A 24,689-nucleotide genomic window follows, 5' to 3' on the forward strand; every position below is an offset into this window, starting at 1 on the left:
TATATATATATACATACAAACAAATAAAACACCTTGTTGGCAAAGTTCAGACTCCAAAATTCAGCTGGTTAAAATGAAATGGGTAAAACTAACAAAAAAGTAAAAGCTTTTAGTGCTTTTGTTCCAGTTTAATATAAACACAGAACTTCATCAGAAATACGTTTTTGTAATTGCCAAGAGAAATAAGCAAGACCAATTTGTTAAGTTCTTCAAGAAGCAGGCAGCTTTCCAATAATTTATGTAGATAGAAGCCTAAAACCTTTGTTTAGGATACTATTTAGGTATTGTGATATCAACCATCTACTGGTTATAGCTTGATGGTGAACTTTTTTTTTCCCATGGTGATTTGGCCCCCATGCCTGGTTAGTATCAGGTCACTCGGTGAGATTCAGTCCATTTGCTTTTCCTTATGAAGGACTGTAACAGTGTACCCTAAGATGGCGTAAGCCACATGGGGAAGCAGGCATATGTATTGCTTCCAGTAATGCATACAGTGCTAAATGCACTTTTGCTAAAAACATTTTAACTTTTCATTTTAGTGATTCTTTCAGTTCCTTTGCAATTCCCCTATTTCTGCTGCAGTGCAGCAGATGACACTTTGTGTCAGGAGGAGTGACATCTATTTTGGCATAGTATGTCCGAGTGGCTGGTTTTGGCCAATCAGATTTACTCCCGGGCAGTAGAAGCATTCACATTAGGTATATTTTGCTTATTTGCTCTATTGTGGGGGAGCTCTGTAAGTTGTGGTAGTATGCTGGAGAGTGTTAAAATAAAAAGTTAAAAACGATTTTATGATAAGATGCATTTAGTACGGTAAGTAGCACAAGAATATTTGTGTGGGTGGTGTTTTTCCCATTCACATGTCATAGAACATTCTTTTACTTTAAATTATACCTGTGTAATACAAGTACTGCATGTCTCTGTGTATTTTGGCTGGTTCGTAGTTGAAAAAACTTTTATGCGCCAATTCATTTTCACAGTTAATGAGTAAATGTGGCATATTTAGTAGTAGATCTTTTGTGGATGGTTTTAAGCTTTTCTTTTGTTAATTCACTCAAGAAAAATCAGCTAAACATGAATATATGTTGGAATTTTTTTTAGAAGTTAGGTATTTTAGTTGTTTTTCCATGTTGAGGTGTAGGGGCCCTTTCAGTATGGTATCTGATATTTTGGGGTGCACGCAAAACTTTAGATGTCCCATTGTGATCTTTTTTCAGCTTTTGTTTTGTTGCTGTTTTCTGTTTTCGTCTCAACTGTTATTTGTTTGGTACTCAATTTTTGTGATCAAAATATGTTCAACAGAGTAGAGTGTCATATTTGCTGTTGTGAAGTTGTGCACTGAGTTCAGTATTTCTGACTTTTTTAGGTGCAGGTTATCATTCTGAATCCAAGGCAAAGGAATATAAGCAGGTTTGCAAAAGGGCATGTCAAAAGGTAAACTTTTTTTTATCTTACTATTTGATTATTGAAATGTCTTTTGGCATTATTAAGCTTGTTGATTTGATAATTAACAGTACTTATTTAGATCCCATTAATGATCGTTCCGATCTTTTTTTTCTTTTAGCATATGATGAGGCTAATGCAGGTTTACCATATGAAACTATACAGTGAACTATACAAGGTCACTTTATAGTTCCTGATGGTAGATGGCTGGAGTTTTTGTTCATGTGTGTGTACGTGTGATGAAAATTTACCTCTTTTCCTCCATTACCCCTTTGCTACACCCTTGTTGACCACTCTGAATAGGATGTATTAAGTCTGAGTGTTATGTGGCTTTTACAGTGATGAGTGACTTTTGCATGTGTTACCTTCTGGAGTCAGTGTAGCAAAATCAGGAGCGTTGAGAATTTTTGACTAGCTTTTGTGGATCATTTCAGAATGCTGCATTCTTTAGTTACAGCTATTTTAAACTTCTTGCACAATGAGTCCTTAATGTGTAGTAGTACTGTAAAATAAGCATTTGTCAGTGTGAAGGTTGACAGCATTGTTGATGAAAAGTAGCATGTTGGTAGGAGTGAGAGAGAATTTTGAGGTAAAGGAAAATGAGAGGGTATGTCAGCTTCACTGCTTCTAAAGCCTAGCAACACCATCACATTTAAACAATTATTCTATAGGAATACAACTCGTATCCCAGCATGTGACATAAGTTAAGAATTTTCCACTGTTTGAACACAGGTTGCTGCTACCAACAAAGAACTATTTGTATTTTTGTATGAGCTAGTGCTTAGGGTATAAAGGCCCAGTGAAGATGAATACATGATAAATGAAATAATTTGAATATTTATAAAGTTTGTGTGCGTCCTTATACATTTAGCAAGGGTTACATCCCTTGAATGAGAATTCACCTGGTGGATTGCTTGCAGTCTTTCTTTCTAGATGTTTCTGATTAAGCTATCTATTTCATTTATATGGCTTCAAGAATGGTTCTGCTTCTATGCTGTTAACACTTGCTTTCTAATACTATAAAGGAATCAGACGATATCCATTTATAGGTAAATAAAACCACATATGAATAAGTGTGCTTCATTCTGTGTCTTGTAAGTAGAGGACCAGACACTACAAATTTGTGGTGTACTTTCTTATTTTGAGTAATAATATGAAGTGAACATTATCCAGTTAAATGTATTAAATATTGCATGTTTAGACTACTGTAAAGTTCTCTACTTTGTGCTTAGAGATGGTGATCTGGCCTTGTGGTTGCAGGTGGAGAATTCTTCTGCTAGCCTTTTAGACCATTAGTTCTAATTTTTACCATATCACCCTGGCCTTGCAAGATCTGCATTTGCTTTCAGTTGTGGCTGTGTTTGGCTTTTAAAATGTTAAGTCTCTTGCTTACCATGCTCATCACAGACTGGGTCCATCGTATTTTAAGGAAGTCATCCCTACAGCCCAGAGAGACTCTTAATGATCTCCTGACTGTTGTGCATGCCAGATGTGTCTGTTCTGCATACCAGATGAGAGACATCTGGCAGGATATATTTTTAAATATTTTGCCCTGGTCTTGTGAGAACAGATCCTGGTTTCAGACGAATGATGGTGAACCTTCCTTTAGAAGGTCCCTGAAGTTTTACTTTTATAGGAAAATCTTTGTGCACCCCAGCCGGGGAGTGTCAACTGCTTTTAGATTCTTAAATGTGTAATTTATTTTTTTTTTTATTTTTATCTGTTGTGGTTTTAATTTAGAGGTGCTGTCTTTATAATACTTTGTTACTGTTGTGTTTTTTTTTTACATGAGTTGCCTAGGATTTGAGGCATTTATATTCATACTAAGTAGTAAAATAAGTAAAGGGCCTGGCACCATGGCATAGAGGGGTAAAATCCACATTACAGTCAAGATGACCTGTGTTTCATTATTGACAAAGCCATTTGAAGTACCGGGCAGGGAAGAAAGAGCCTAAGTGGCTAGAACCAGCTTGCTCATCCTTGAGGAGGGAAGCTGTTAGTGCTGTGAGCTTGGCAGTACCTAATGGTACATGGTTATATTAACCCATCTACTTTGGGCCATTGATTCATGCTGCATTGAGTAGAAAATATGTTCGTCATTAGATCACTGTTGCAGTATTCTGTGTTTTATGTTTTTTATCCTGCCAGGATTGGAACAGCTGGCTAGCTTCCAAAGCCTTGGAGTACTTTCCATGCACCCTAGCCACAACATGAGGGAGGCAAGATAAAATCAGTGGCTTATGTGCCAAGCCATCATAACTTTCTTGCTGCTTAGGAATAAACTCCAGTGCAGACTTCGTGTAATCAGCAGTCTACTTTAACTTTTTAAAAGGCTGGGCAGATAAGTAACCCTTTGAGGATAATTGCTTTTCAGTCAGAAAATTATGCTTGAGGCAGTGTCTTGGCTTTTTAGTGACTGGCACGAAAAGTTTTACCTCAGAAAATGTATATTTTGAGTCATGGTTCCAAGAGTGGAATGAATATATGTGTGTGTATATAATATATGTATGTATATGTGTTTTTGTGTGTATATCGTGAAAAAAAGATGAACTTTCAACTCCACTTTTATAGTTAATGGCTTGAACATTTGGTTTTGGGGGTTGTCATAAAAAATGTCCAGAAAACTTAAATTTCCTGTCAGAATTTTTTTACTGATTCTGCTAAGCACAAGCCTCTATGAGGATTCCCCTTATTCAGTTTCATTTTCTATGAGGAAGAGTGTGCCTTTTCTGTATAAGTGTTGTGAGGAACTGGGTCTAGTGTGTTTGGACAAAAAAAAAGTACCTTGGGTGCGAACACCTACTGTTCAAAACTCTACTTTCTATCTGTGAGATTCTCTTTATGGCTAGGATATGTAGCTGAGTCCTGATAAGACTATTAATCCCATTCTGAGCCACAAGAATGAAAAAAGTTATCCACGAGGCATTGAACTTCTCTGGCTTCGTCTGTGTCTCAGATGCTGATAGGTGACTCTTCAGATCACTCAACATCTTCTCATGGTTCCCCCTGGTGCTGCTCCTCAGGAAACCACTAAGAACTGCAAGTAGGCATGTCTTCAGCAGCTGGTCACCTGACATTGGGAGAACCACTTTTGCAGCCGTCGGGAAAGGGACTGGGGGTTGCTCCTTTTCTAAACTGCTCTAAGGAGCCTAATTCTTGGGGAAGGGACTGCCCTTCAAGTTGCTGTTTTTCTCCAGCATCTCCCAGAAAAAGGAAACATAATACTTGACACTTTTTTTTTTTAAACCCCAGGTCAGATCCTGGATTAATTTTATTGAAGTCTACATCTGCCAAATTCCTTTCAGCAGCTAGCCCAAAGCCCTTCTGTCAAACTAAGGAAAGCTTTTGATAGGTTTATGAATAAAGTATATATTTCATCCACCCTGTTTTTCAGAATAGTAAACTGTCAGGCTCGGATGTGTAAATTTCTGGAAACCTCTTTTGACAATATGAGGAAATTAATTGTTGACTTCCATTCTTCAGAAGTTAAAGCATCACTGAATTCTTAACTATCTTCTGTGTCTCATAATCATATATTAGTTATGCTTATGACACTGCTGATGCTGTAATCAGGGTGGCTGCCATTAGCTCTGTGATTAGATTTGTCTGGCTACATTCTCATAATTTACCAGAGAATGTCAAAAGCTGAGATCCTGAATGCTCCCCTGCATAAAGAAGCCTTATTTGATCCTTTATCTGAGGTCCTTAAAAGGTTTGATTAAAGGAGATAGTTAATTCAGGCGGATTTCACAGATTTTTCAACCCACACTTTTCTTCCAGTTCAGATTCCTCTTTTAGAAAACATAAGTGTTCCCAACAAAACACAGGCAAAGAAATTTTCAAAAAGCAGTGTCAGGGAGGTTCAAAGAAGAAAGGAGGATCCTCCTAAAACCAAGGACAATATAAGAATATCGACTGATTATATGCTCAGGTGTTTATCCCCTTCCCACCCCGGCAGTCCTATAAATCTTTCATAAAGTCTAGTTTACTTTCTTCTGTGTCACCAGATAACTTCAGACACTTGGGTACTGTGAATCATTCAAAAGGGCTACAACTGGGAGTGGGATTCCCTTCATCTTTTTTTTAAAGTATTCCTCTTCATTCACCCAATCAGACCTCCCTCTTCCCTTCTGTCCTAGATCAGATTCTGTCTCAGGGAATTATAAAACCTCTTTCCCCAGTTCAAAGAAGGAAAGGATTTTTTTTTTAAATCCTTTTACTGTCAGTGGACCTGGAGATCTGTCCTAGAACTTTTTTTTGTAAACCTTTGCATCAAAATCCCAAAATTCATAATGCTCTTTCTGCAGATGTTCATCGTATTACACTGCTGCAATCATTACACTTGGGTTCCCCAGTCGGCCTGAGTTCCAAAGTCTTGGTCCGGTGTCGGTTGCTGTCACCTCCTCCCTGACGTCAGTGCGACAGGGGTATATAAGATGCAGCCGACGCCATATTCTTCAGTCTTTCATGCAGCGTGGTGCCTGAAGCAAAAGCAATTTGCAAGTGCCGGTCGGCCGTCTCCTGAGATTTTCATTCCGACTCCAGAACCGAAGTCTTCTACAAAGCTAAGTACCCTGTTGGGGAAACTTTTTCTTGCCTCAGCCCGATGTCAGTAAAAGTTAATAACTGTATTTCTTGTGGGAAGCAAATACCTCATAAGGGTTTCTATTCCTATTGTATCCCATGCTAAGTCTAAGCCTCCTTTAAAGTCAAAGAAACAAATACAGCATTCTCCAGGACAGGCCTCCATGCTTAAGAAACAAATGCTCAAAATGGCTGAAGACCTAATCACTCTGATCAGGGGGTCCCATCCCCCACCTGATAAAAGGCCTAGACAGGATGCAGACTATGACTCATCCGACCAGGTGTCCATCTCTTCTGATTCATCCTCAGACCTAGGATACTCTTTACCCCCTTTTGAGAATTCTGATGCTGAGGAATCAATACCATCAGCCTCACCGCCTGAGGACTACTCCTTTCGGGAAACCCTACACACCATGAGGGAGCATTTCCACTGGGAAGGCCAGGATTATTCAGAATCCAAGAAAAGGCTCAGAGACTTCATCTTATTACCTCAACACAGACCCCTTGCTATTCCGCCAATGTTAGATATTTTGGATGATGTGTATACTGAATCCAGCTTAAATCCTGATTCCTTACCTTCAGCTCCTGTTAAACTTGACAGATACTACAGAGTCCCTGACTCGCATAAATTTCTGTATAAAAGCCCTGTAGCTGACCCTGAAACTATTTCTCAGGGACCCAAAGGAGTTAAGGCCTCATCAGCCAAGAATCCAGTTCCCTCTGACAGAGATTCCAGAGCATTAGACAGATGGGGAAAGAAAGTATATACGTCTGCAACTTTAGCAATGAGAGCCTTAAATTGCCAGTTTCACATGCTAAAATATCAGCAATTTTTACTGTCTCAGTTAAAACAAAAAATGCTTCCAGAATCAGATCCTCCTAATTTTAAAGAAATGCAGGATTTATTGCATGCAGCTGAACAAGTGGGAAAGCATACTTTGCAATGTGGTTTTGATTCTCTAGAGGCCTCCTGCAGAGCAGCAGTTACAGGCTCTGTCATTACAAGACATGCTTGGTTAAAAGAACATACATTACCAGATCATGTTAAAGCAAAATTATTGGATGCACCTTTGCAGCAGGATGTGTTATTTGGAGTTGAGGCAGAAGAGGTATTAAAGAAAATGGAGGATAAGGCAAAATCTGTGCAAACGGTGAAGGATTTCTTTCAGGTTCAGCCTCCTAGATTTAGCAGAAACTGGACAACTAAGAATTGGTCCTTTCCAATTACAGACAGACCTCAAAGGGGAAGATACAGACGTCCAAGAGGTAGAGGTCAAACACAAGGTCCTTACAGGCCTCAACAATGGGTTGCATCAGGCCAGAAAGAAGGGGAAGACAGGCCCCAACCATATAAAAAACTGCTCCAATGACTTCCCACTACAGCTGCCAAACAAATCATTCTTGGCAGCCCCCTTGGGAGGAAAACTGGCACTCTTATACCACAATTAGCAAATGATCACCAAAGACAAATGGGTTCTCAACATTGTATTTCAAGGTTACAGGTTCCACTTTCACACTCTGCCAAGGTTAAAAGGAATGCCAAACCTGCCACCAAATCAATGGGCAGAGGCTCAAAAACAAATTACAGCACTCCTGGATATGAGAGCTATTCAAGTGGTACCATCACAGGAGCAAGGTCAAGGATTTTACTCAAGACTCTTTCTGGTACCCAGAAAGGACAAAGCCTGGAGGCCCATTCTGGAGCTTTCATCTCTAAACACTTACCTGGAAGTTCCGAAATTCAAAATGTTGACATTACAGCAGCTTCTTCCCATGCTGGGCAAGAAAGCTTGGCTCGTGACTTTGGACCTCAAAGAGGCATAGCTGCATGTCCCTATCAGACAAAACTGCAGAAGATGCCTCAGATTCATAGTGGGTTCAATGCACTACCAATTCTCTGCACTGCCCTTTGGCTTATCTACTGCGCCCAGGGTCTTCACAAAGTGCCTGGCACCAGTAATTGTATTTTGCAGACAGAAAGGAATTCAAATTTATCCATCCCTCAACGACTGCCTGATTCAAGCAGAGAGCAAGGACATTCTTCTAAAGCATCTGGCATTTGTAAAAAAAGTTAAGTTGCCTGGGATACACAGTAAATGAAAAGAAATCAAAACTAGTGCCCTCACAAGAGATTATATTCCTGGGTGCCAGCTTGAACACAACGGCCCAGATGACTTATCTCACGCCAGACAAACAAGGACAACTGACTCAATACTTTCAATTGATGGCAACGAAGACCCAACTCCCTGCAAGAAAAATTCTGCAGGCCTTGGGTTACATGGAATCTTGCATACTACTAATTCCATATGCCAGACTGCATATGAGGAAACTACAGTGGTACCTAAAGAATGTATGGTCTCAACACTGTCAAAGTTTGGAAACAGTTATACCACTAATCCCTTGCCTTCAACAGGAGTTTCAATGGTGGGCTCACGCTTGTCACCTCAACAAGGGACAGCCAGGCAAACACTGACAACAGATGCGTTGGATTACACCTGGGGAGCACAAATGGCAGGAAAATGTATTCAGGGCACGTGGCCTGCAGAACACTGCAGAACAAAGGCATCTTCACATCAATCAAAAAGAGATGTTAGCTGTACAAAATGCGCTTATAGCTTTCAAGGACCTGCTGCATCCAGGACAACTACTACTAAAGACAGACAACACCACAGTTATGTGGTACATAAACAAGCAAGGGGGCACTCACTCCTACCCCCTATGCAGACAAGCTATGACCTTGTGGAACACCTGCAAGTTCATCTGCAAGCACAATTCCTGCCAGGAGACAAAAACACACTGGCAGACGAACTAGGCAGAAACATCATGGATCCCCACGAATGGGAGTTGAATCCACAAATATTCAGAATGATAACACAGAAATGGTGGAGCCCGGAGATAGATCTGTTTGCATCCCCAATAAACTGCCAGCTACAAAAATTCTGCACAAGGGGTTACCATCCACAAGCATGGAAAGTGGATGCCCTCTCTTTCAGCTGGGAGAATCTGCAAATATACGCTTTCCCACCTCTACCTCTCCTGCCAAAGGTACTCATAAAAGCCAGGCAGGAAGAGACAAAGATGATCCTGATTTCACCAGACTGGCCACGCCAGCACTGGTACCCAATCTTAAAGAGCTTGGCACAAGAACCACCCTGGATTTTGCCTCAAATCCCACATCTACTGACTCAGCACAACAAACAAATACTACACAGCCAGCTAAAGACCTTAAACCTAGCTGCATGGAAGATTCCTTAGTCAAGCAAACAATGCCTCTCTCCAAAGCTGTTATGGATGTCATTCTGGAGGCCAGAAGGCCTAGTACCAGGAAAGCCTACTCGGATAAATGGAAGAGATTTTGTGCCTGGAACCAAACTCACAGCCTTGACCCTCTTGCCCCAAACATTCCTCACATACTACAATACTTAACTGAGATGCTGGACAAAGGACTCTTTCTCATCCATCAAGATCCACGCCTCTGCCATCTCTGCTCATTACAACACGGATCCACCAATTTTCTCTAATCCTCTGTTAAAACAGTACCTCAGAGGGGCTAAAAACATAAGACCGCCCCGTAGAGCACCTACTCCAACTTGGGACCTCAACTTTGTTTTGGTGAAGCTAACTTTACCTCCATTTGAGCCAGCCAACACAGCAGAATTAAAATATATCTCTTGGAAAACTGCTCTGCTCCTGGCAATAACATCAGCACGAAGAGTTTCAGAATTACAGGCACTAATGGCAGTGGAACCTTTCCTCATTTTCCACCAGGACAGGGTGTCTTTGAGAACTAACCCTACTTTTATGCCAAAGGTGGTATCCAGTGTGGCTCTAAACCAAAATATTCACCTGCCAACTTTTTATCCTAAACCACAGAATAAAGGGGAGAGACTTCTGCACTCTTTGGACATTCACAGGCAGTTACGCTTCTACTTGGACAAAACCAAAGCTTCCAGAAAATTTGAGCAGTTATTGGTAGCATATGCTGCAGGAGCACAGGGAAAGGCCATTTCAAAACAGACTATTTCCAAATAGATAGGACATTGCATACGTTTCTGCTACACATACCATGGAAAACCTGTTCCTAGCAGCATTAGATCTCACTCCACCAGGGCAACAGCCACTTCAACTGCCTACCTCAGGGGAGTACCTACCAAGGATATTTTGGAAGGAGCAACTTGGAGTTCTGTACATACCTTCACCAAGCATTACCATCTGCCTCTATACTCTAAATCCAGAGCTGGCTTCACCACTGCAGTGCTGCAGGGCCTTATAGCCACCCCTAATGCCTTATAGAACCAGCCACCCTTCCTCAGCTTTGGGCTTCTACCCAAGTGTAATGACTGCAGCAGTGTAATACGATGAACATAGTACAGTTTTGTACCTACCATAAATGTAGATGTTCGAGTATATACACTGCTGCACTCCAGGTTACCCTCCCTCCTTCCCCTCTTACTGGCTGGTACGTACCAATGTCTTCTACCCTTACTACCTATGGGGAGTATTTGCTGGTAGCTGTAAGTTGTTTTTTGCTTTTCTTATGTATGTTTTATTAGCAAATGGAATTGCCTACCTATTTAGGGGCACCTGACATCTGGGGCAAGAAAAACCTGAAGAATATGGCATCGGCTGCATCTTGTAAACCCCTGTCGCACTGACGTTAGGGAGGAGGCGACAGCAACCGACGCCGGACCAAGACTTTGGAACTCAGGCCGACTGGGGAAACGCCTGACGGCAGGATAACCCAAGTGTAATGACTGCAGCAGTGTATATACTCGAACATCTACATTTATGGTAGGTACAAAACTGTACTTTTCTGCTACATTTCATTTTACCTCTCATTTTTCTGGTAATATTGGATTTAAAGATGCTTTTCATCAGATTCCAGTTATCAAAGAATTTAAACACCTTTTTCATTTTTTCTGTGACTGGTTTACAGCTAGTTTTCTGCATTACTCTCTGGCTTCTCTACAGCCCCAAGAGTGTTTATAAAGTGCCTGCCTCCTGTAATTCACCATTGCAGGTTGTAAGGCATTCATATTTTCTCATTTTAGACAATTGTCTTATTTTCGCAGATTATTCATAGGCTGTCAGTACTCTATGATTTGGGTAATGAACCTTTATGTTCATATTGATCACTGCTGCATAGCTGTAGCTATATGGGTTATATCCTGCATAGGATGTAACAGTTGGCCAGCTTTAAAACTTCAGGCCACCATCTATGTTCCCAGACCATCCGTCAGCTCAAGCTGCGCTAACTAAAAAGACAGGTTTGCTTGCCAAGCCTTCAGAGCTTTTCTGCCACAGAAGAGTATGCTCTTCTGAGGCATTGGAGGATTGACTGCTTGTGCTATTCATTTGCTGGGCAGATAAATTCTCTTTGTAGAAAAAAACTTCCATTTAAAAATATGTTTATTTAATAACACTTTCTGTTCAGAAAAGTTATTTTAAACCTAGGAGTTTGTCTTTTACCTGACTGTCACATGACCGTGCTGTATTTTAAATGAGAGTGCTCTTTTTTATGTCAGTTTAAAGGTTCTTTAAAGTAACTGAAAAACATTTTTTTTCTGTGGATAAATTGTATTTTTATTACTTTTTTGGGCTAGCATAGTATTTTAAAGTGCTTTTTACTGTGTTTTTATGTGAAAGAAGTGACTTAAGTACTCTTACGTGCTACTGGCTTTTGCTACTTTTTTCCACAGGAAAGAGGCACCATTTTACCATGGAACAAATTGTCTGTCCCTCAGTCAGTCCTCCTTCCAGACACCAAAAGAAGTTAAGCAAATAGCCTTTGCCACCACAGCAGGCTGGCAGTTTACTGGTGAGTGACTTTGCAGAGGCCATTAGTTGTACCTCAGACCTCTCGTCTTTTACCCCAGATCCCTCTAATGCAGTACCTACGACCACTATTGATTGGGGTTAGCCACATCCTATGTGGCTGTTGGGGTCCCCTCGGTGGGCAAGGAAGAGCCACTCTTGCTGGACCTGGGAAAGGGAGCAGGGGAGGCTTCCCTGCTTTGTCAGAATGGTGCGCCCATCCTTGGGGAAGCCACTGCTGCTATTAGTAATACTGCTGGACCCATTTTTCCTTTCAAAAAGAAGAAACAGAAAAATGTCCTCAAATTTCCTTCGGTATGAGGAGTTTACTCGGTCTGGCTCAGGGTTTATTTTAGGCTGTTGATCTCTAATCATATAGCTAAGGCTGCTGCTGCAGCAGTGATCAATATGATGAACAAAGTACTGTTGTGTAAGTAAACTTACTGTAACAGGAGATATTCATATGATCACTGCTGCAGTAGCCACTTCCACCCTCCATTCCCCTTATTTTTGGTGTGCTGTTTATGCCAGGGTGTGGATATTTATTAATTTTTTATTCCTAGCATTTTCCTTTTAGGGTTCAGCCTCTTTGTCTTCTGTTGTCATGAAAGCTCTGAAAGGCTTTATGCTCAAACCTGTGTTTTTAGTTGGCTCATCTCGAGGCTGGCTGACTGTTTAGCTACATGGTAGGTGCCCTGAACCATATCTCATATAGCCAAAACATATGTAGCAGTGATCATTCAAACATCTCATTTCATCCCACAGGATAGTGTTTCTGGGATGTCTCCTGGATAAATCACTCATGATGGACTTTCTTCCTCGGGGCAAAGTGGAATGTTGCATTTCTTTAATTTTCCAACCAGACATTGACATCTGCTAAGGAGTACCTCAAAATTCTAGGTTTCATGGCCTCTACTATTCTCTTGATTCCTTTAGCCAGACTCCATCTGAGAAAGATTCAGTGGTTTGTCAAATCACTGTGGACTCGGCAGTAGCACCTCCTATAATTTCAACTTCCACTGCTGGGGTTTATGAAAAAGGAGTTACTCTGGTGGATGAATATGTTGTCTTAACCCAAGTGCATCAGACTTTGTTTGGCGAAATTGGGGACTTTGCTTGAGTGGATTTTATATCATTAAAAGTTTTTGAGTTATTTGTTCTTGCTTTGCCTTTTTATTTGTTAAATAACATATCAAACAAATGATGACTAATAAATGCTGCCAAATCACTGAACCACCTTTGGACTCCAGGCCTTCTGCTAGTAATTATGTACAGTACAACAGTTATGTGATATGGTAATGGGGGAATCAGGTCTTAACCTCTTTTGCAAGACTAGCTGTGGTAGCCTGGAATCTAGCAACTCAGTTCGGTCTGTCCTTCCAGGCTACCCACATTCCATCAGAGGAAAACATTGTAGCAGACAAGCTGAAATGAACCAGGGCATACCCTCTTGAATGGAATGGGTTTTCCAGAAAATTATCCATCTTTGGGGAGCTCCTCAAATAGATCTGTTTGCCTCTAGTCACAACAGCCAGTTATGAAAATTTTGCTCCAGGACTCCTTGCAGTCAAACCTTGAATAACATTACTTTTTTCATTCCCATGAATGGAAATGGTCCTGTATGCTTTTCTACCATTTCCTCTGATAACCAGGGTTTTTCTAAAGACACAGAAAAACACCCTTAAGATTACTGTGCTGTGACTCCCTTTTGGCCCACTCAACAGTGGCTCTTATTTCCCTTGAAAATGACCAAAGGCAATTACTACAAGTTTCCTCACAGAATGGACGTAACCATACTGCAGCCTTAAACATCTTCAAATGACTGCCTGGGTGGAGTTTTAATACTTTTTATGCATCATTTTTTTCTGAGAACAAGCAGGAAGAATTAAAGAAGGCAAAGAAACCTGCTACTGGGAAATCATACAAGGGTAAGTTGACAATAATGTCTTGTTAGTGCCAAACCCAAGAACCAGAACCCTTTTAAGGCTCAGACTCCTGTGATTCTTCAATATTTGTATGAGTTATTATCTTTTGACCTCTCTATCAAGATCCATGCTTTGGCCATATTAGGGTAAAAAAGGAGGGGGGAATCTAACAGTTTTTGAAAGTAGTTTTACATATCTGCCTGTCTGTCTAGATGGCTCCTTTTTGGGATCTTTCCTTTTGAAACTCCTCATGAGGTGTATTTGAAGTTCTTAACACTGTTTTCCAAGATATTTATTGCTCTCACTTCTGAAAGAAGAGCATCTGAGTAACAAACAAGTTCTTATGGCAAGTCATTCATATCACATTTTTGACAAGGGCAGGGCTACTTTGAGAACAAATCCTTCCTTTATGCCTAAGATACTATCAGAGTTTACATTGAGCTAGTCTATTCATCTCCCACATTTCTTTTCAGAGCCTAGAAAGACTTCTGTCCACTCTGGATGCCCACAGGCAACTCAAATAATACAGTGATATGATAAAAACCTTTAGAATTTGCTGATCAGCTGTTTTCCCTATGAAGAAGTGAAAAGGCGACAAATATTGTAAAAAAACTACAATTGCCAACTGGTTGTTCTGTGTTATTGCTTTTTGTTCTTCTCACCATGATCTTCTGTACCAGGGCTCTGGTTACTTCTGTGGCAGTTTGGAAAGGAATGAAATCTAGAAATATAGTAAAGGCAGCAACTCAGTCATTTGTATACAGCTTTACTAAGCACTTGAAACTAGACTCATTCTCTAAGTCCATATCAGGCTTTTTTAAGACAGTTGTCAAGGGATCTGGATTCTGATCCCCTTGCCTGCTCCCTTGCTGGTGTTCATCCCATATAGTTTTCAGTTACTGCAACAGTGATCTAATGATGAACATAGTATAGTTGTGTTAAGTAGCCTTACCATAGCAGTAGATGTTCGAATAGGTCAGCATTGCAATAGCTAAACCCTCCCTCCATCCATCTTTTTTGTTATTTTTGTGCGAAGGTTAGGGTTTGTATTATTTTATCCTGTTTAATAGGGCTGTACCACCCCCCCCCATCTTCTGAGGCATGAAAACTCTGTTGTTTTGGCACGCTAGCCATTGATTGTTATTCTGTTTCTCTTATGCAGTGGGTGTGTGGAAGGTGCCCTAAAGTTTTGGAAGCAGGCTAGCTAGTCCGGTCCTGGCAGGATAAGTCCAGATAGCTTAGGCTACAGTGACATTTATCTTTTTGAATGCCTACTGTTGTGGTAAGTTTACTTATACAAAACACAAAGGGAGCCAGCACATTGGGAGCGTGAAGATTTATTAAGAGAACCAGACCGGTTTCAGCTTATAGCTTTCATCAGTCGTGGTGGTTGTTGTGTCTTTTGGCTTTTTCCGGTTAGGGGTCGCCACAGCGGAACTCCGGTCCGCTAATGATTGGCAGTAGATTTTTACGTACAGAGTTGCAGGCTCTGACGCACAACCTTTAACGAAGATACGCCCATTCATGCATGTCTCCACACAGAAGACGCTCTAGCTGAGAATCGAAGAGGGCAACATCTTACTGTGAGGCGACAACGCTACTGCAGCACCACATCAGTGGTACATAACATAAAGCAGTATGACAACTGCAGTATATACTCGGTGTCAGTAAAGACCAATGACATATCTTGTCCAAGGAAAAAATGGTCTAATACTAAATAATGAATACAAAAAAAATACAAACAACAATAGATTCTATACATATTTACTATTTTTCTTTTGTTCTTTTTTTCTTCTCATTATTTTACTACATTCTTCTTGGGACAAACCCAAGAAATGTTAGTGGATTCATAAATAGTATCATGATCGGTGAAGAGAATGGAAAACCCTACAGTTTATCATTTAATCCAGGTGGGAATAAACCCCCTAATTTGACAATCCATTTCCTTTCCTTCATGTTTAGTATACTATGCCACCCCGTTTTAAAAGACCTGTTGCCCGATATTTTGTCTGACTGTAAAAGTAAATTTAGCCGTGTGATGAACCAGTGAGTGTCTATATAGAGCATTGGTGGCTCTTGCATTCCTAATGTCTCTTAAATGTTCTGACATTCGAAATCTGAATTGTCTAGAAGTTTGGCCCACATAAAAGGCTTGACAAGTGCAGGTGGCCAAATATATAACCCAATCTGTTCTGCAATTAGCATAACACTTGATGTTTTACAGCTGCCCAGTATTTTTACTGGCAAAGGATTTGGTTTTAAAGACATATTTGCAGAAGGTCCAGTGTCCACAAGGATAAGAACCAACCAGTCTCTCCCCTGTTAATGTAGTTTGATGATAAATGGTATCCTGATACATAATTTTCTTGTAATGAGAGAATGGGACCCTAAGGTTTTACCCCGCATGAAGGAAAATGAGCATTTGTCCCCCAAAAGGTCACCCAATTGTTCATTGGCTTTCAAAATATTCCAATGTTTGTCAATAACATCAGTAAGAAAGGCTGTGTTTCTGCCAAATGTAGTGACCATTTTCAAGATATCCTTATTCTCCTTCCTGGGTGTATGTTTGTATTCTAATAAGGTACCCCTGGATTGGTTGTTGGCCCAATGCATGGCCGAGTTCACATTCTGTGTACCATATCCCCTAGCTAAAAATCTGTTGGCTAAATCCTGATGGGATTGTATCAAATCCTGCTGTGAAGAACAAATTCTCTTCAAGCGCAAAAACTGAGATTTAGGAATATGATTAATGGTGTGTTTGGGATGGAGACTGGAGGCATGTAGCAGGCTGTTATATTGTGGATATTTTTGATGAACTGTAGTACGTAATGTGTTATCTGGTTGACGCTGTAAATTGACATCCAAAAAGTGAATCTCATTTTTATGAAAACTCACTGTAAACTCAGCCCCCCATTTATTTCCATTGAGGTATTCAATGAATTCCTCCAAATAATCACTACCTCATTTCCATACAAGCCAACAGTCATCCAAAAAACATCTCCATACGTCTATCTCTAGTAAATACAGGTTATGTAGCTTATTATATATAATGTGTTCCTCAACATATCCCATATATAAACCAGCATATATTGGGGCAAAAGATGCCCCCATTGCTGTGCCTTATATTTGCCAGTAACACTCATGTTTAAAATAGAAGATGTTTTTGGTAAGGGCATGCTCGGCCATGCAAATGAGCAATGTGTTAAAACCTGGACTGTAGATGTTGGTCTTATTTAACAAAAATTCTAATGCTGTTAAACCTGCCCAGTGTGGAATGCTGGTGTAAAGTGATTTAACATCCAGGGTGCACATCAACCAATGGGGTTCCAATTCAGACTCGATACAATTTGTAGAAATTCAGTTGTGTCCTTTAAACTGGCTCTAACATGTGGCAATAAAGGTTGGAAATGTTCCGTCAAAAATGCTGATAATGGCTTCGTAAGGGAGCCTATGCCTGAAACAGTAGGTTTACCTAGTGGCGTACTCAAAGATTTGTGAATTTTGGGCAATAGATAAAGATATTGTTTGCCTGGATCTTTTACCATTAGTTGTTGTCTAGTTTTATCACTGATAATTCCTTGATCCACTGCTTCTTGCAAAACGTTGTCAATCTCTTTTTTGAAATTTAGAGTGGGGTCAGTGGGCATGTTCATATAATGCTGAGGGTTAGACAGTTGTCTACTTCCCTCACCCCAGTAATAACTGGAGTCCATGACTACCACTGTCTCACCCTTGTCTGCTGGTAGGATGGAAATATCAGTATTGGCCCTAAGATCTGTAAGAGCTTTTTGTTCCGCCATTGTTGGATTATGTCTGATAATCTGTGAGGAACTTAAATGGTAATGCAAATCTTTGATAACTGCCTGTTGGAAAATGGCAACATGTTTGTCCATGGGTCGACTGTCTTTGATAACTGCCTGTTGGAAAATGGCAACATGTTTGTCCATGGGTGGACTGAAATTGGATTTGTAGAATCTAAATTCAGTAGATCTCTGAGAACGGTCCTGTTGGCTGAAAAACAATTTCAGATTAAGCTTTCTGTAAAATGATAGTATATCGGAGACAAAAATGCTTTCATCCACAAAAAAACTTGGGATAAAACCAAGACCTTTATTCAGCAGTGATTCCTCTTCAGATAATAAAACATATTTAGAAATATTGTGCACATTTGAACATTCTACATTTATTTCACTATTGATTGGAAAAGATCCTCTATGGTTTTTGCCCCTGTGCTTGCATCCCGCCCTGTGCCTCCTACCCCTAAAGGGTATTCTGAACTCCGACCCCTCTTGGAATCAGAGGAATCACTAATGTATGTGGATTCAGTGTCAGTAGTGGAGGATCCCCCCCAAAGTTGTGATCTGCCTTTTTTCAGTATGGATCTGGGTCTTCTTTTTTGAGTATCTGAGCGGTGTTTTTTGTTCCATCAGCAACCTAACACTTCTCTGTGACTCAAACTGCCTACCCCTCTCATAATCTTTCCTATCTGTGGAAAATTTATGTAACTTTTTATCTTTCAAATGATTTTCAGAGGTAGTCAATTCCTTTGAGAGTCTGCTAAGATTATCCTTAAAATTTGTTTGTTCATGTTTTTTCAACTCTTCACATATTTTTTGTATATCGCATATGTTGATCTCAATTGTTCTTTCATAATAAGACGCTAAAATGTTAACAAATGACATGGATGCCTGTTGCTGTGCCATGTTCCAGTCCCTTAATAATATGTCATCAAGCTTACTAATTAATGGCTGTAATTTAGTCCTTAAACCCCTCAGGGTAATGTTTTCATTTTGATATGTTTAAAAAGCTTTAGGTGCCAAATGTTAGCACGTAAAGTTTTAACCTTCTTGCCAAGCTGAGTGAAGAGTAAATTACAACCGTCAACTGGATCAATCTGGCTGTTCTCCTTTGTGCCCTCATCCATAGGTTTAATTCCAATTAACATGAATGTCATCCTTATCTGCACAAAGGCCCCGAAGCAGCTTTCTAAGATCCATGACCATAAGTTGCTAATTTGCTTCAATCACCCTGAAGTCACTGTTAGTCAACTGTGATATGATACCACCAAAATGGAGCCTATAGGACATCTCTTAAGCAGACTGTCAAGGATGCTATAAGAATAGTCCCCCTATACTGGAACCTGGCTTATTGGTACAAAATATATTATACTGAATCCATTTGAGTCTCAAAGTAATGTTAATGTTTGCTGAGAGGATCAAAAAACAGGAAAAAGGTAAAAAAAACCTTTACCTTAATTTGCCAAAAAGACATGTGGAAAATACAAACACAATATGCAAATCATCAATTCTAACCCAAATAAATGTTTTATGTTGTAAGATCCACTTGTTAAATGTAGTTGGAAATGCCAACCGCTAGAAGGGATAAACATTTACATGTTCCTGGACATATCTGTATGATTACTGTTGGCTGATCAACCCCTAAATAATGGAAAAGCCTTCTAACAACAATTGAGTACTCAATTCTCTATTGTCAGTTATATAATGACCAATTTTTATAATACCCTGTCAAACACAAAATTGTTGCCCAAGAAATAAATGAACAACCAATTTACAAAATGTCATCCTACTATCAACTTGTGATAAAGTATACAAAGGTCTGACCCCATGCCTTGTTAGTTCCAATATAGTATAAACTACTCGCAATCTCATTAATAGTGGTGTCCAAACTGACTAGCTGGATAGATAGATGCTATGTGAAAATGAATGATAGTTTTGTAATGGTTTCCAAAATTGCTTCACCATATCATAAATTGGTCAAAAATGGTTAGAAAAACACAATGTTCAGGTTTCCCCCAACAGTACAATCTGTATTAGAATGTTAAGACCAACCAAATATTAACTAGCATCCTGCCAAAACAGTATAGGATCATTCTGAGCATGAGGATAATAGGCATGGAAAAAATGAACAATCTTTACTTATACAACTGCACTTTCTTGGTGAGCTTGGGGAGTAGGAGAGGTGTTTGTGGAAACGTGCATAATTCTGCAGCTGACCAGGCAGCCATGGCAAGTCTGCAGGCAGCTTAGGGGTGGGCAGCTTAAAGGGACCAGCAAGCTGATCCCCTCCCTTCTACTTGACTCTCAGTGCTGGAACAGTGTGTGAGTTGATAGGTCTTCTTGGGCAGGAAAGAATTGGATGTGCGGCTCTTGCCTAACATACACAAGCTGATTACATGTGCGGAGGCAATAGACTGGGTCCTTTGGGGTGGATGAATGAGTGAGTAAATAAAAAAAAAAAAAAGAAAAAGGGAGCTTGCTTGCTTTATGTGGTCAAGAAGGATTGAAATGATGATGTGTAAGCTGTATTTACAGAACTCGAGTCATAGCAGAATGTGCATAATTATTTTTTCCTTGAAAAAATATTACTAAAGTAATGCATATGTCTCAATTATGGTAGCATGTCTTTTCCACGCTGGTCCCAAAGCCTTGAGCATCACTTTTGCTCTAATACTTATCAAAACTGTGCTGATTTTATAAAGAAGATAATGTACCTGGTATGAAAAATGTGCTGGTTTTAGTAGTACATGCTTCGCCATTAGAATTTATATAGTCTTTATCCACATAAATTAAGCTATGAGTGGCTTGGTAATGCTCTCACCTGTGATGCTGGAAAGATAAGACCGTAGACCTTAACCTTCACACCAGGTGCTTGGATTCATATTCTAGTAATGTTATACTAGCTCTTTTTTTTTAATTTCCCCAAATCTTTTGGGTTTCTAATACCTTGATGAGAATGGTCCCCATTCCTAAGGCAAAGTACGATTAAAGTTCATGAAATTAGTATGGTTTCAGTGTTTAATGTCAGCCAGAAGTGCTCTCTGCAGCACCTATAATGTGCCAAGTAATGATTCATTCTGCAGTTCGTACAAGGTTACATGTACTGGTAACATATCTAAATATGACTAGATTCTTTTTATAAGACCTGTTGCTCCTACTACTGTTGGAACTATCTGGGTATCTTTCTTCCACATTGCTTTCATTTCTGCTTGCAGATCCTGATATTTTATGAGTTTGTGTGTCTCTGTACGCAAGACACTGTAGTCACTGGGTGTGGCGATTTCAATGATCAGTGTTACTTTTGTCTTCTTTTCATGGACCACTATATCCGGTTTTCTAGCATCTCTCTTTTGAACTGCTGGTAATGGGTGATCCCATGTGATGTAAACTTCATCATTTTCTGTGATGGTTTGTGGCTCATGTTTCCAGTGGTTTTCAGACACTTCAGTACCATAATGTTTGCACAATCCCCAGTGGAACAGTCTTGCCACATTACTATGCTTTTCAGTATACATTCCTTCTGCCATTAATATGTCACAACCAGCAACGAGGTGTGCAACTGTTTCCAATTTGGTTTTACAAAACCTACATTTGTCTGTTTCTCCCACATGTTCAATGGAGTTTGTAAACCAGCACGTACGTAGCCCACTGTCTTGGGCCGCCAATGTTAACCTTTCATCTTTTGGTTTGAATTTGCCTCTTCTTAACCATTCCTGTGTTCGTTCTTGATCAACATGGGGATCTTCCAGAAGTTTTCTGTACTTGCAACTATATTTATGCATTTTCCACATATCTTGCCTTCTCATCTGGCCCTTCACTTTATATTTTTTCTTTTGTTTTCTGCCACATTCATTTGCTGCCTTATTTTTATCTGCTTCTGCTTTGATTTCCACTCTTGCTTGATGCCGATATGCTTCTGCTAGACTAAGCAGAAAAGTCATCTTAGATTTGTTCTCCTCATGTTTCAAAAGTTTCACTATGTTTGGGTCTTGTGAGGTCAGCAGATATGTGAAGAGTCCCACGACTGCAGATGTATGGATGCAATCAATGTCAAGGAGACCCATCCCTGTTTTGGAACAGGGAATATATAATCTTGGTATGCACTGATTTTTATAAATCATTTGGTGAGCATGAAGCATCCTTCTTGTTTTCCTGTCTTATCCATCCAACACGTTTTGGGGAGAGTCAGTCACTCCAAAACTGTAAGTTAGGACAGGAAGAGCAAACGGATTTGTAGCTTGGATTTTGTACCTAAATGACAATAATGTTTTTAGGATTAATTTAAGTCTTCTAAAGTATTCCTTGCTAAGTTTTATTTGCATTTGTTCATGTTTTATTGTTGATCCTTCATCACTTCCCAAATATTTATGCACTCCCTGTTGCTCAAGTTCTTTTATATCACATTATTGTCCCAAACGGATGTTATCCTGGTGCTGCAGTTTTCCTGCTTTAGAGGTTGCTTTTGCACATTTATCAAGACCAAATGACATTCTTATATCATCTGAAAATGTTTTGATAACTTGCAGTTGTACTTTCAGTTCCTCATCTGATGAGCTATATAATTTTAAATCGTCGACGAAGAGTAGATGAGAAGTCTTTACACATGGTTGTTTTCTAGGAGCCAAATTATAGCCATGGCTTAAGCTGTTTAAGTAGACAGCTTAATCGGTTAAGTGTGCAAGGCAGAATAGCAGTGGTGACAGAGAGTGACCCTGGAGTATCCCCCTTTGAATTTTTATCCCTAGGATAATAATTTGTCCTTTATCATGGCTCAGTTGCAAAGTGGTCTGCCACTGTTTCATGGTCACTGTAATGTAGCTGATCAGTGTAGGGTGTATCTTATACATTTTTAAGCACTCTTTTATCCATGAATGTGGGATACTATCAAATACTTTTTTGTAATCAGTCTATGCTATACTTAGATTCTTCCCCTTTTTACAGTTCTCCACTATGACTTTGACAGCAAATGATCCTTTGTTCCGTATGACTTTCTTTTATTGCATTTTTGTTCTACTGCCATAATTTTTTTCTTCTAAATGACTATAAACTCTGTTACCATAAGCTCACGTGTATAGTTTATACATTGTTGGAAGGCATGTTAATGTTCAATAATTTTAAAGTAGCTTGCAGGTTCACTCTTTAGTAAGGAGCATTGTTTTTCTTGTTGTTAGCCAGGTTGGTGTCGGTTCGGGGTACGCATATAAATAGTTTTTACTCATGGCTAAATCTTTGTGCAAAAATGTTAATACTTTTAACCAAAAGTTAGGTACTGCATCTAGGCCTGGTGTTTTCCAGTTAGTGGCTTTTCTTAACTGTGTTTCAATCTCTCTGGCTATTACTTCATCCCACTTCATATCCTGTACCTTTAAACTTCTTATTCTTTCTTTTACCACTTCTATTCATTTAGCATGTTTGTTATATTCCACCGGAACTTTATAGATATTTCTCCAAAAATGTATCCATTTCTTCTTTTTTTGGTGGTCTTTCAATTCCTTTTACCTTGTTTCTCAGTTTTTTGTAAAACGTTTTTGGGTCATCCAATAAGTAGATTATTTTGTACTTTTCCTATGTATTTATCGGCATATATTCTATGTTTTTTCGCCTGTGCTGAGATTTTTAGTTTATTTGTGATAGTGCATGATAGGTCCTAATCTGTTCTGTTACTGTGCATTACTTTTATCACGTCTGTCTTTCATAGTATTTTTGTTGATCTGTTCCCTCTTCTATATTTTTCTATCAGTGACAATTCTTGTATTAATTGCTTTATAGTTTTCTCTATTCAATACTTCCATGATGGTATTCAGTTTCTCCCCTTCCTTTCCCTCACTACCCTGTGTTCCTGTGGTAGACCTTTATCAATTATTAATTTAGCTGCACAGTTCTGTATCCTGTTTACTTCTGTTATATCGCACGGATCTCTATGGACAATCCTAATTACTGTGTTCATTTGTTTTATCAGACTTCTGACTTTTTGGGTTTTATTGACCTTCTGCGATCTATCTATGTCTATTAAATCAAGCAACTTTTCTTTTAGCTCGTTTTTTCTAAACTGAGAGCACATTTTTTGTTTTCCATTTCCTGCAGGCATTCTATAGAAAGTTCTATAGCATCTTCCTGTGGCACATACTCTTGAATTTCATCCTGAGCCATCCATTGCTCTGTCATTTGGGAACTTGCTAGCCTGTCACTCCTCAACATTGACTGCATTAGAATTTCCACAGTTTCCTGTTCCCTCCCATGCTGTCCAGCTTCAAGTGGATGTTTATACTGGTTTCCTGTGGAAAGCTCCAAAGTATCTTCATGTGGCACCTGACCAATTGCTTCATGTTCCACTGTTTTCCCCTTAATTTGGATAATCCATTGTTCTGTCCTGTTGTGTTACTTTCTGAATTAGATTTTCTGCACTGAATCCTTCACTTCACAGGTACTCCATAACCTCATTTTCTGTTTCTTTAACTTCTCCATTACTAATTTCCTTTTCTACTTTTCCTCTATACTGCTGTATAAGGGGAATGCTGCGTCTTGAGGTGGTTCTTCAGATGAGACATTAACCTGAGATCTATTTTACTGATGTTGGTAGCATCTCAGGCAGATGCTAAAGATTCTATGGCACTTGTCACAAAGAGTTTGGGATTATTGCTACTTATACTCATGTGCTTAAATGATTACATACACATTACGTCAGTATACAGTTGTCTCTTACTGGTGTATTTCATTTTCAACAAATATGTTTCTAGTTTCCACAATTAAATAGAATAATGCAAAAATTTTCATGAAGACTTTACAGGCACTTTTTCATTTTCGGTTATCTTTGCATAACCCATACAGAATGTAATTTTCAGATGCAGCACTTAATCCAGATATTGCTAAGCTGGCTGTCAGACTGCAGATTTTTTTTTTTACACAGTATAAAGTGTTGCCATGTTCCCTGAAGTGTTATTACATCCTTGTACTAAATGCAATGTTTTTGTAAGCTGCGGTGGTGCAGCGGTAGCGTTGTTGCCTCACAGCAAGAGGTTTTCCCGTTTGATTCTCGGCTGGAGCGCCTTCTATGTGGAGTCTGCATGTCCTCCCCGCGGTCGAGTGGTGTTCGAAAGACATGCGTGAATGGGCGTGCCTTCATTGA

At 39.6% G+C, this 24,689-nt stretch overlaps 1 protein-coding gene across 2 annotated transcripts in view; it reads left to right on the top strand.

The window, feature by feature from the left end:
• Positions 1–24,689, top strand: part of TASP1 (taspase 1) — a 1,724,078-nt gene that overhangs the window by 118,654 nt on the left and 1,580,735 nt on the right. For both annotated transcript variants that reach the window (XM_044056205.1, XM_044056211.1), the window contains exon 3: positions 1,367–1,434. In XM_044056205.1, coding sequence (XP_043912140.1) covers positions 1,367–1,434 — 68 coding nt within the window. The remainder of the gene's footprint in view (positions 1–1,366; positions 1,435–24,689) is intronic.

Source organism: Protopterus annectens, chromosome 1.part2 (genome assembly GCF_019279795.1).
Source record: "Protopterus annectens isolate FY-2018-M chromosome 1.part2, PAN1.0, whole genome shotgun sequence".
In the NCBI taxonomy this organism is placed as follows: domain Eukaryota; kingdom Metazoa; phylum Chordata; order Ceratodontiformes; family Protopteridae; genus Protopterus; species Protopterus annectens.